Source organism: Rattus norvegicus, chromosome 8 (assembly GCF_036323735.1).
Source record: "Rattus norvegicus strain BN/NHsdMcwi chromosome 8, GRCr8, whole genome shotgun sequence".
Taxonomy (NCBI): domain Eukaryota; kingdom Metazoa; phylum Chordata; class Mammalia; order Rodentia; family Muridae; genus Rattus; species Rattus norvegicus.
The window spans coordinates 37,613,825-37,626,893 of record NC_086026.1 but is presented as its reverse complement, the minus strand read 5'-3'; the positions used below and the strand labels follow the sequence as shown (position 1 = coordinate 37,626,893).

The following is a 13,069-nucleotide window of genomic DNA, read 5'->3' as shown; positions in this document are numbered from 1 at the left end:
GGGTATGCAGATCCACAGTCTGCTCAGCCATCATGTTGGACTGAGCCCTTTACAAGGCACTGGGGTTTGAGAACCACACTGATGTGCATCACACAGATGAACAGCTGCTTGCATGAGCTGGATTTAGCAGGCCTTTTAGATCCTAAGGCATCACTTTCTTACTGAAAGTTGAAGATACCCAGGGAAGACAGCGGCTGCCCTGTGTGTACCCCAGGTAAGCTCTGTTTAACCTTTGCCTTTGGATGCTGGGCCTCTGCCTCTTCCAAAGAAGTAATGAACCAGACTAGACAGTTTCATTGGTGTAAGATCACACTTTAGTTCAGAGACATATTTGCATAAATACTTGAAAGGGGTCCGCCCCAGCAGGAGGCAGCCTGAGAACAAGTGGCTTTCTATAACCCTGTGATGGACACCACCACCTTTTGAGACAACAGAGTTTTAATACTGAAAACAGCCATGGCCATTTCTGAAGATGGCTCGAAGATATCTATGGAGAGTGCCTTGGCACTCACCACTAACACCTGGCCTTATACACCAAGTTCCTCCCGCTGTGAGGTAGATTGATTATTGGAGAAACCAAAGAGAAAAAAAATTCTTCTTTCTCATTTAACCTTTCTAGTCCTTTGCAAAGAGGCTGGTTCTGAAATCTCACCTTTGGATCAATAAGCACACTTTTACCTTTTAACCTATACCATCTTCTTGGTCATAAACAAGGTCCAGTCCACTAGACAGTCAACTTTACAGTCTGTTACCCTTACATCCTCTTCTCTCTTCCTTATGAATTAGGTGGTACCCAAAGGGTTGTAGTAATAGAAGGCCTGGAAGGGCCATGCCATCTTGATATGTAGTGTCACCTCAGAGGAGACCTTTGTCTGTACGCCAGTAGCCCAAATCCATAAGCCTTAGACATGTCCACCAAGGGGATCAGAGGAGACATGGCTGGCTTCCACAGGGCTTGGCATCCTCAGGTTTCAGAGCCTCATCACAGGTGTCAGAGGCCTGACCTGAGGGGTCCCTGCATTCCACAGTCCGCCGCTGCCAGCCACCTCCACATGTGCTTGGACATTCAGACCAGTCCCCCAGCACCCACTCTGCATAGGGCAAGGACTGAATGATGTTGGTGCTTGCTCTTTCTTTGCTACTCTGCACGTTGAAGTCCGTGTCATTGGGGACGAAGAAGGTATATTTGACTTTTGGAGGGAAGACCTCACCAGACACAGTCAGGAGCTGTACTGTAAGAGGCTCAGGGAGGGCTTGGAAGCTCTGCAGCCGCTCCAGGGTGGCCATGGAACCACTGTACTTTAGGATGGTCCCCTTCATCAAGATGTCTTGCTCTATGGCAGAGATGGCTAGGTTACCATTGAGCAGGTACTGCCCATTGGCTGTCTTCAGTGCCAGGTAGCTGCCGTCATTCTGGACCCCTGGGTGGCTCCGTTGTTTCACATCAATATTTGTGGCACCAGCTGGGATGGTGACAATGTCATTGTAGCCATAACTATGATAGAGACAGAAAAACTCTGTTAGGGTTGGTGGCTTCCCAGCCTGGAAACTGAAATGGGTCCCCCAGCTGGTTGGGGGTGAACGGACAGAAGCAACTAGCAAATAACAAAGTGATTGACTCGAAGTTCAAAACAAATTAGATGCCAAGGCAGACAGAATTGTCTTGGGCATTGGGCTTTCTATGGCTTTCTGCTTCATCTGGCAATCTACTGCAGTGACTGAAGCAGTTAGATGCATTGATTTTGACAGCAACATAGGAGAGCCTAGGAGAAAAGGGCAGGCAACATACATTTACTACTTTGCAGTGGTAAAACTGGGCTTGGCTACCTCCAGACTCAGAGCTCAAACTCTTGTGGAAACATATGAGTCCTTTCCTTAGGCCAGAACCCAACCAGGACAGAGGACTGACACTGTCTCTTTGAATCAACCTGCATCTAGTGTTTGATTATTATGGACCTGGGAAGGGTGGGACATAAAGCTTGCTTCTTTGGAACCACTTCTTGAGTGTGCCCAAACACCAGGAGCACCATGGTTCTTAGTGATGGAATACTACTGGGGGAAATGCTTCCAGTCCATTGTAAACATGGGGCTTTATGTAGGATGTCAAAACCCAGTTACTATGGGAATCTGGGCTATTCAGGGTTGGGATAAACTATTAAGAAAGACCATCAGGTGGATTCCTTGCTATTCTTTCTGTATGTGCAGTCTAAGGTTAGGGGAGCTTTCTAAGGCCATATGTTTAGGAGGTAGGAGAAAGTGGTTAAGGTACCCATGATCTGAATAGCTCATGTTTTTTTTCATACTTATTTGAACTTACATTTGAAAACACTCCAGTGTTTTCTGGTTCTATTTTTTTTTTTGAGATATGTACTACCATAACATATGTAAAGAAGAAGATAGAAGAGAGGGGAGGGAGTGAAGGAGAAAGGAAGGAAAGGAGAGAGAGGAGGGATATGGAGAATTATGGAACAAGCTTCACTAGGTATAAAACCAGTCAGTAAAGGGACAAAAGCTCAGGTACTGGAGCTGGCTAGAAGGCTTAAATGCTAGAAAGTCACATGGATGTACTTGACACCAGAGAGACAAAAAAAACATTTGACCTTGACCTTGCTCTCCAGGAAGTGCAAGGGACAAACAATTGCCTGGTACTTAAAGAACCTGGTTTGCCACCCAGAGATGCCCTGGTTTTAATCTCGAGGATGGCAGGAAGAAGGAAAATGAAGAGGAAGAGGAAACAGAGGAAGAAAAAGAAATTCAGGTTTTCTGTCTATCACCAACTCTCAGTGTGACCTTAGAAGACTCAGCTAATCTTTTCCTGTCTCGGTCCCTTAATCTCAAGGTAGGGAATAACAGTTTTGTCCTTGTCTGGTAGAATAAAAGCACTTTGGAGAGCCCCAGGTGCTCTAACGCATGTGGGGTGCTCTAATGAATGTGGGGTGCTTGGGTGTGAGATTCTCTCCGAGCTCTTAGACCCGCAAGGCTACGGAACCACTGGTTTGCATCCTCTGCTCTGACGAAGGTCCAGTCACGGGAGTCAGGGCTCACTGGCCTTGGGGTTACATATCCTCTCCATAACAGGCCTAGGGGAAATGCTTTGTGGCTGAGCCCTGTGTTACTCAGTGTTGCTCTCCTGCTAACTGACTCAGAGCTGACGCATTCCCATCCATGTAGCCTTCAGCTCTAATAAAATAACGGCTACCCCAACCCATTCTCTTCAGAGCCAGACTCTGTTCCAGGTGCCCCACGCCTCCCACCTCAGTAAATCCTGACAATGACTGTGAGAAGAGGCAGCCACTGGAGCCTTGAAGTCTTTATAAGACCCCCTCACCCATCAACACAATTATTAACTACCAGCTGTTATCTAAGCTGGAGGCTATGAGTGTCCAAGGCCCTTTATGTTCCTCTGCCTAGGTACAACCTCTAGGAGACTCACCTGAAGGGGGTGAAAGAACCTGAGACCTTCCTACAGGCAGTGCCTTTGCCCCCACACACCCCACACTTGTCCAGCTTCTTAGGTGAGTTCACCACATGGTCACAGCCAGCCTTAACGCACTGTCCCCGCACACAGATGGCCAGAGTATCCGGTCCGCACAGAGTGCCATCGATCACCTGGGAAACGAAAGATAAGAGGGGGCACGTAGCACACAGAAACTGTCTGCAGGAGGACATCTCTGTCAGAGTCCAGGGGATTCTTTCTTACCTTAGTTTCAAACACTTTGAACTCACTCCTCCCACGGGCTCTGCAAAACAGTTTGCATCGGTCTCGGGGGGACACTCCTGAGTATTTGGGGACCCACTGAAGGAAATTCCCATCCAGGTCCGTGTGGTTGTAGGCATTATATTTTTCACACTGCTGCTCCCTGAAGCTTTTTCCTGAGAAGAGTAAGAAAAAGCATGGAGGACTGCTGAAGGACTCTGGTAAAGATCTAAATCTGGGCCTCCTTTTTCTCTAGGCTTTGGGCTCAGACCAAGGACACAGGCAAAAGCCCACTATTTCTAGACATACCTGGGTCAGGGAGGTATGCATGACCTTTTCTCAAAGGTCCATGAAAAGGAGCCATCCAGCCTCACACTTGGATTTCTGATACAAATATCTTTTCCATTTGAGGATGTATGATTGATACAGAGCTATATTTTCAGGACTCTGTGTTTATACTTTATGATGATTTCCCTAGTAACATCAAATATGTGGCAAGGGCACTTCTAGCCCTGGTCTTGCCTCTACAGCTCACTTTCTGTAATTCTGAATATCTATGGGAGAGCTCCATCTGCAGGTACTATAATTACTCCCCAACCAGAATTACCTATTCTTTCGATAATTGGTTTGGTATTCCTTATTATGCTCCAGAACGAGACTGGCACCTGGCATCCTGGACGTTCAAGCATCTCCCTGTGCTATTTCTAATCTATCATGGCATATTCTGCTAAATTCAGGAAAACTTGTCATTTCAAATGGCTGCATATAACTCTCATAATCCCAAGCCCAGGCACCCCTTGGGGACCCAGTACTCAGCTTCCGGTGATCTTCTCCACTGCTCATACATGAAAGCACATGTGCACAGCCTTCCGACCAATCTACCATTCAGATGTGAGTGTTTTCCTTGCACAATCCTGAATGAAGCCTGTTCTTCCCACCATGCATCTCTACCCTGGTTGTGCATCGGAATGGCCCACGGGGACTTCTAAACACAGATGCACAGTGCTGAGCTTGTTAGCTCATGTTGCTGAAGGGGTCCTGGCTGTACTTGGAAAAACATCGGGGTGACCTGACGGGAGAGTTGTCGTGGACAATCCACGAATGCTGGTTCGGGCTTTAAGGACTTTTTGTGGTCTGTCTTTGACATGCTGCAACTCCTGTTTGGCTCCTCCTGAGCAATCGATGGGGTTTATCATGCCTGTCTCTTCCTGGCATATAACTCTCTGTCTTGCCAGCATATCATCCTCTGGACCACTCTTGGCCTAAACTCTCTGAGCTTCCTTCTCTGATTTCCCCATATGCTCAGGGTTGCAGAGTAAGCCACGATTACTGTGCTGTGCAGAAGAGTTCACCATTAGACATTTTGCAAAGTCCTTGAGGACAGAGACCATGTTGCGTGCATTTATACCTTCTGCATCTATTGTGGTTACAGACACAGAGGCACTGACTGACACTTGATAGAAATGACTGATCTCTAAGTTAAAATCATTCATGCCTACCTTGGAGACTCTCATTAGTCTTCATTACCAGAAAGAAGTTTCTAGAGCTTATACTGAGGCTGAGCCTCCCTGTTTAGCAAAACTGTGGAGCCTACAGATTTCCTGATTAGATACCCAGCCCAATGCCAGGGCATCTATCTTGGAATTTCTCCTAAAGCTTCCCTTGCCTTTTCATGCTGCCAGTGCTTCCTGGAGCTGCCCAAACTGACACTGGAGGGGAAGGTGGCAAAAAAAAAAATCTGATTCCCTTTCCTAAGTTGGCTACTGCCCCCTTTCCACTTTGAATTCATGAGTGTGCTTTCTAGCATGACCTAGCGGGTGAGCAAGGGGAGTCAGAGGTGGTGTTCCTTCTGTGGAAGGCTGTCAGGCAGTTGCTATGGCTCCAAGGGAAGATGGGCAGCTCTTCTCAGAAGGAATGTACCCAGGAATCAATCACACCCAGAAACCCTCCCTCCTGCCTGGGCTGAGTGCTGGCTGGAGAGACCTTGGAGGTTTGGCTCTGACACTTGCTTTGGAAAGAGCTGCCATCTGCACAGAGAAGGGTTCAGATGCCTCCGAGAGGATTACTACCTTCCACTTAATCTGTCTTCAAAGGTCCCTCTCAGATTTGGTCGGGAGAGACATGCTTTGTCTCTCTCAACAGTTCGGAAGACCAGGACAAGAGTAATCTCTTTTTTGATATCACCATCCTCTTCCTAAAGTAAGGGTTCCCAAGCTTGGCATCTCGCAGAGCACATATCGATCTGGATGAGGGCTCTGTACCTGGGGAGATCCCCTCTCCTCCTCTTGGGACCTGGTGCACCTACACCATGAGCTATTCTGACAGATTAATTACCATTTGGTGGACATTCCTCTGTCTTGCAAGATTGGTACTTGACTCTCTCTCCCAGGCAAAATCTTCCTCCATTCTGAGGTGCTGGATTATCACACTCACGGTTCGAAAACTGTATCCCTCCACCACAGGTGCGAGAACATTGTCCCCAGGGTCCCCAGGGACCCCAGTCTCCATCTACCACAGCCTGCAACACACAATGACACTGAATCAGGACCAAAGGAGAAGAGGTTTCAGTCCTCTATGCCACCTGGTGGCGTGGGCCTAACTTCCTTGCCTGAGTGTCTGGACTTCTGCAAGTGATTTAATTGCTTGGTTAATGATAGTGTGGCTTAGTTGGATGTGGCTTCATGAGCAGTGTATATAAGCAGCACCTTACCCTATTCAGGTGCCCAACACAATAACGGCTGACTGAGTATGGGAGAGTCTTTCATGGGTAAGTTTGGGTCTGGTGCAAATTTCCATTGGTGCTCATGCTGCCCTCAATGGGCAGGGTCTGGAGTCAATGTAGCTGCCTCACTCGGGGAGAACATATGACCCTAGTAGTGGACCAAGACAATGGTTCTTCGAAATAACCAACAGTGCACAATCCCCACCAATCCTTTTCCAGCTCCAGTGTCACTAGTGCTGAGGCTGAGAATCCTTGGTCTAAAGAAATGGCTGCTGAGAGGTCTTGGCAGAATTCTATAAGCTATTGGCTCCAGTGCTAGGCCAGTGCTAGGCAACATACAGGATCACTTCCAAGTTCATAACTGACTTAGGAGAACAAAGCCTTTCCTTTGACAGTGCCATCAAGGATTCTAAATCACCTCTTTTCCTATTATTAAAGCAACATATTGCCCATATAAAATGAAAGCAGAAGACTGTAAAAATAAACACAGGGAGGAAGAAAGAGAAAAAAAAAAGCTTTAAAAATGTACCACTGCCCAGAAAGATACCACTCCCATGATTGTCATAGTATCCTCCCATCCCTTTGCTCTCAACATAAAATCCTACAGCAGTGATGAACTGATTTGACAGGGGCATGCTACTGCGACAGGGCCATGATACTGTGTACAAAGCTCAGTTTCCAACCCTGGCCTCTTCGTTTGGAGGATAGATGATCCTGTGACTGTTTTATGCCACTCTCAAGGTTCCGCCTCTGAGACAGGTAGTTGGACCCTTCTTCTCTGTCAGCACTATGAGAAGAGAATGAATGGGGAGATCGGGAGGTGGCTGAGCTGGAATCCATGAACACTGCACTAGCTCAGGCTTCTGGTGAGAATGTGTGGCTTCCACAGCCCAGGGAGGCTCCCCAGTCAACACAAGAGCATGCCACCAAGGACAGCCCTTGGAACGTGCTCAGGCCACCGTGGCGATTCAGTGCTGGGCAGGGCCCAGGCTGTGGAACTCATCGGATGGCATTTCATCACGAAGGCTCCATGGCTTGCAGTAGGAGAAATGTGATCAGCCTTGCTGTTTGGATGTATTAAGAGCAGAGAGAAGACGTGAACCACTTAAAACCCTCACTGGCATTGCCTTGGGGTTTCAAGCAAGTTTCCTCTGTACTGGGCCAAGGTTTCTCTCTCTGGACACAGGCCACTCGGATCCCTTCTCCCTTCCTCTCAGAGTATGACATTCTTACCATTACAGTTACTCTCTGATTTCTACTAAGGAACTCAGCTCAAACATGGCAAGCTATCGATACTCAGCCCTTATGAAATGCTCCTACTCCGTGTCACTCTCTATTTATAGTGGATTCCTCTGGGCTCTCACTTGCTGAGTGCCCACCTTCTGGCCTTCATGCCTTTACCCATCTGCACAAGCCCTCAAAACACCCATAAACAACACCAAGGAGGAGATGCTAAACTTTGAGGAGCAGTGCAACATCCCATTGACCATGAGCAAGCTTCAGTGCTCCCCATGTGTGGGGGTAATTACGGTTTGTTTTGTTGAAAGATGACTGGTTTTTTTCTCATGAGTAACACTTGCAGCTTGGCCTGAAGCATCTTAGATCCTGACTGTCACATGTAGGAGGGGCCTTTGCCTTCTCATTGTGTTTTCCCTCTTCTCTTTCTTTCCATTTCCCTTACCTTGGGATTCTCTACTTCCTCCCGGAGCACACAGCTACCATCCAGGCACAGGTGCCCAGGGCCACAGGGCGTACCATCAGCCCAGAGCAAGCTGCCATTCTTTGTGTGGCAAATGGGCTCATCACTATCCCGATGACGGCACCAGAGCTGGACACAGATGTCCTCCACAGAGGTGTTGGGGCAGTGTCGGAAATCAGGCCCAAAGATCTGCTTGCACTGCTGGTCCAGCTCATAGAGGGTGCTGTGGCCTGGGAGGCCCGTGGGGAGGGGCAGAACTGAGGTGGGGGCATCCAGGAGGCAGTCTCCTGAGAATTGAAGAAACAGATGAGTCAGAACAAGGGCAAGGCTCCGCTCTCAGCTTTGCATAATCTCCTACACTGAGCTCCTGCACTAAACTCCAATTCTGAATGACGTACTTTAGTGTCCAGGCAGCCCAGTTTCTTCATCCCTGATCTAAACACCACCAACATCCAACCATGTACATAGAACTTGTTTAATTCTGGGCAACTGTGGCAAACATTTCTGCAGGACGAGTTTTCTCGGGCTGTCCGGAATGTGTCGGCTGTATTTCCTGTGATATTTCAGTATGCACCTCATGATGGCCAGCCACTTGCAGTATAAAACCACATCCCACATAAAGTTTAAGAACCCTGACGTGCAAAGTAAGCCTGAATATTGACATTCGTACACTATTTTTGCCTTGGCTATATCTCTGCCTCCTTCAGAAGAAGCTAGAGTACTTGCTTCACTGCTTTGTTTCACAATCTAAACATCTTTAACTGAGCACCCTTGCCCTCGATCCTGGCTCTCATATGACCTGCCCGTCACAGGCTTTTTGTCATTTCTGAGGTGCTATTCAGTCTACCACCCCAGCCCGGAACATTCTCTTCTCTGCTCTTTCAAACTACAGCCTTCCATTCCTCTACGTTCTGCTTAAACTCACTGCCTCTGGACAGCCTTCTCAGACTAATTCCTTCTGTGTTGGAACGAATAAATCTAAGTCAGCCCAGAGCCCAGGCTATGGGAAGATGAGGACAAGGAGGAGCATTCTGGGGGGATGCTTAGCATGCCTTTCTAGAATGACGTGCCGCTGAAGGCTTTCCCCACCCTATGAGCTTTGTGAGAAAGCACAGCTGCAGGGAGTCCCCAGGCCACAGCAGGTGCCAACAGCCGTGAACAGCTCTGTAGCAGATGGGTGGGGAGAATATGAGGGGAGCTGAGTGGGGCATACCGTGACCATCATCCAGGAGCTCCGTGAGGTAGACAGCACTGCAGGGAGACCAGGGCAGCGTCTTGTTCACGTGGATGAAGAATGGCGCCATCATGTGGTACTTGCCCATGGGCCCAAACAGTCTCACGCATGGCTTAGAATCATCATGGGGCATGCTGAGGACGTGTCCTGGTTGTGGGTAAGGGAAGCAGAGAGCTGTGGTCCATTCCAGCTGTCCATACCTCCAAGTGCCTTGTTCTGCCTATATGATCCCTACATGGTCACCAGTGTTGAAGGTCTCAGCAGTTTTTTCCTGTTACCACCTCCCATTGGCATGGTCATGGGGACTCCCTGAACACATTTATTTTGGGTCTTATTCTAAGTGTCCTACTTCCAAGAAGTCTTTCAAGGACCATTGGAGACCCCTTTAGTTTTGGACCAAAGAGGATCTCACATCCCCTTTTACTATTGGTTGTCTAACATGGCTCTCTCTTCATAATCCACCTCCCCATGAAGCCCGACTACTTAGCTTCCTTAGATTGTCATGGTAACCATTTCTTCCATATTTTGGCATTCTCTGGGTAATGCTGCTATTGGCCCAGGACACCAATTTGGCATTTCGGTTTTATGCTCGGCGTAGGAATGGAGTTAGTAATATCAAGTACAACATCTGTACACATGGAACTACTTTGCCAATGGCTACCTGTGAGACCGCCTCCTTCTCGGAAGCCAGGCAGCGCCGCTGACTTCTGAAGCAAGTTGCTGGTATGATAAGTCTTACCTAGTTCATGGGCCAGGGTGTAGGCTGCCTGCAGTCCCTCATCCTTGATCACTGAGCAGCTCTTGTTGGGGTCACAGATGGTGCCAACATCTGCCATCCCCAGGGTGTCACACTGCTCTCCCTTCCTGCAGAAGTTCTGTTTGGTGAAGAGAGCATGCTAGGTTATTAGGATAGGCACAGAGACAAGAGGTAAGTGCCCAATGTCCCACTCAGTCTTTGGAGAGATAACACCTGATGGTAGGAGCATTGCTGAGCCTTCTAACATGTTATTTTTTAAAAATGGGAAAATCAGTAGAGCTCAGCACCTAGGCAGTCCACCTAGTTGTTCCAACTCTTTGTTTTTTCTGTCTTGGTTGTGACAGTTGGTTCACTCATGCCTTTTTTTCTAACCTGGAGAGGGGCCCAAGAAACATATCACTGTTAAGACAACACCAACATTAACACTAGCACCATATGTGCATGTGTGTGCACACACGAGTACACACACACACACACACACACACACACACACACACACACACACACACGGCAGTGTGGGGGGCAGTGAGTGACAGTTGGCCTGTCTGGGACTTCAAAGGCCTGCATTAGGAGGTGGATCTTCCCAATCGCTCAGAGGCTAGCCCTGCAGTAAGACTGCATGGGCTTAACTTTGGTTACTACTGCTGTATGGCCTCTTTTACCTCGGTTGCAAAATGGATACATCACCACTTTATTTCCACCCGTGGCTTCTGTGAGGACCAGTGACCTGGGCCTGACATACTCGACAGTGCCCACTGGTCTTCAGGAAAGCTGTTTAAGTCACTGTAGCCACCCTCCCGTGTGAAAACTCCAGGGATCCTTAGGCGACCATTCCTATGCCTAACCAGACTGAAGACAGAACCCCTTTCCCATTCTCATTTCCAGACTTCTCCCAGGGCTGCTTGAGCCTGCTTCCTCTTGGTCTGACCTCAGCAGACAGCTGGTCCCAAACATTTGGAAAAGTGCCCCTATTAGATTCTTCTCCCCTTGCAAAGGCCTCACACTTGTCCTCATGACCCTCTTCTCATCATTCCAGCAAGAGGCCTCCAAAGTCCAGCTGGGGCCAGCAGGGAGACAGTTCCCATGTTTGGGCAAGCCTCAAAGCCCTCCCTTTGATCTGCCCATCACATCTTCCAAAAGCCTCCCCAGGCTTTCAGAACCAGCCCACACACCTGTCTGGTGAACAAGATGGCCGTGTCATAGTGCTCGGGGTGGCGGTCGCTGGGCTTGTTGAAGCGCCGCTGCCAGGAGCAGAAGTTGCGCAGTGTGAGCCCCCCGTTGTCCGACACCTCCGGGCCCCATCCTTCCTCTTCCACTATTAGCACTTTCACCACCACAAGGTTGATGGAGTTCCTGATGCTCGGGTGCTTGTAGATTCGGGCTGCCATTGACATCACTGTGAGGATGTGGTTCTACCAGGAAGGGGGAAGAGTGGGAGAATGCCAATCACTTTCATTGCCTTGGCTGCCCACTCCTACCACCTCATTAGGAGATGCTTATCTTATAAATGTCAGGCTCTGACTGGGCTTTGTAGACATGCAGCATCCCATGAGGAGTAGAAAAACATTTGAGGATTTGGTGTTATTTCCCCAGAGAAGATCAAGCCTCAGTGGCTGGCCCAAGATCACAAACTAATGAACCATCATCTGATCCCTGTCCTGTTAGATCACAAAACTTACGCACTGAATATCTAGATCAGCTTATGGGTGACCTACTTCCTAATAATTAATTAAAATTCAACACACACGGTCCTTCCATTGCACCAGCAACATTTCAAATGCAGCAACAATTGTACATGAAACATGGCTGCTGCATGGGAACTGCAAATAAAACATTCTCTTGGGTCGAATGGCTTATTCTGACTGCCCAGGACACCAACCTTGCCAAGCATCCCCATCTTCCCTGGCTTCACTCCAGAAGCAACAGTCTGAGGTCTTACAGTCAGTGGAATTTCCCTCTTAGAATCTGTCTGAGCATTTTCCTGCTGTTCACTGGGATAACTTCTACTTTTCAGCATGAGAACTGTTAACTCTGAAAACTTTACTCTAATAATTACCATTAGCAACAGCTACCCTGCAGTAGTCACTGGCCATAGTTGACGCATTACCTCATTAGCTTCTCATAGCGACTCTAGATGAGGCATTGCTGTTCTGCTTATGAATGGAAGTCACTCAAGTTCAATAAATTCTTGAAGATCACACTACTTTCTTAAAGCCAAAATGCTGGCTCAGGTGTGTGTGTGTGTGTGTGTGTGTGTGTGTGTGTGTGTGTGTGTGTGTGTGTGTTTCACACTCCTTCCTAGAGTTCAGCCTTCTGGTTTCTTCATGAACAGTCCCCGCCCCCTCTCCCAGTATTTATTCACTTCTATTTGGAGCTTGAGAGAAGCCAGAGGGCCTAATGAGACTCACATACAGAGAGGATCCCACCTGCTTGCCGTTCCCCCAGGCCAACTGAAAGGCCTATAGCCTTACATCATTAGTTGGCCTCTGGCCTATCCTAGAGCTTCCAACTGCCTTTTTTTTTTTCTGGATTCCAAGGCTTTGAGGGGAGGCCAGATGAGAGCTTATTGTCCTGCTTTGGGGACCTTGTGGATTATTTTTCAGAGGCAGAGACAGCGGGTGACAAGCTGGCATGCCTTGAGCCCCTGGTGTGGCCAGCTGAGCAATTGCTTGCATGCTTTGCCTTTTTTGCTTCCTAGAGCCTCACCGCCCTCAGCTCCTCTCTCTCTGTTCTCCTGTGGTCTAAAAGGTGGGAGTAGAAGGGGAGGGAAGGCTATGGAGGGGACATTCCATTGAGGAAGGCCTTATGTGGGAGTTCCAGATGCATTCCATTATTTGTGCATGGGACCTGTCTGTTCATCCTGCAGGCGGTAGACCAGATGTTTCATTACTCCTACAAACAACTTGGCAGGTTTCTCAGCTCAGGTGACTCAGCATGCCATGCACTCCAGCTTGTTTAGG

The 13,069-nt window shown here is 48.3% G+C and overlaps 1 protein-coding gene across 1 annotated transcript in view; it reads right to left on the bottom strand.

The window, feature by feature from the left end:
* Positions 1-296: 296 nt before the first annotated feature.
* The window catches only part of Adamts8 (ADAM metallopeptidase with thrombospondin type 1 motif, 8), a 19,597-nt gene continuing 6,824 nt past the window's right edge, over positions 297-13,069 (bottom strand). Inside the window, exons 2-9 of the mRNA NM_001427178.1 lie at positions 11,282-11,521; positions 10,092-10,227; positions 9,332-9,499; positions 8,101-8,405; positions 6,032-6,215; positions 3,701-3,873; positions 3,434-3,609; positions 297-1,495 (exon numbers count right to left, since the gene is read on the bottom strand). Of these exons, the coding sequence (NP_001414107.1) occupies positions 925-1,495; positions 3,434-3,609; positions 3,701-3,873; positions 6,032-6,215; positions 8,101-8,405; positions 9,332-9,499; positions 10,092-10,227; positions 11,282-11,521 (1,953 nt within the window). The 3' untranslated portion in view covers positions 297-924. The remainder of the gene's footprint in view (positions 1,496-3,433; positions 3,610-3,700; positions 3,874-6,031; positions 6,216-8,100; positions 8,406-9,331; positions 9,500-10,091; positions 10,228-11,281; positions 11,522-13,069) is intronic.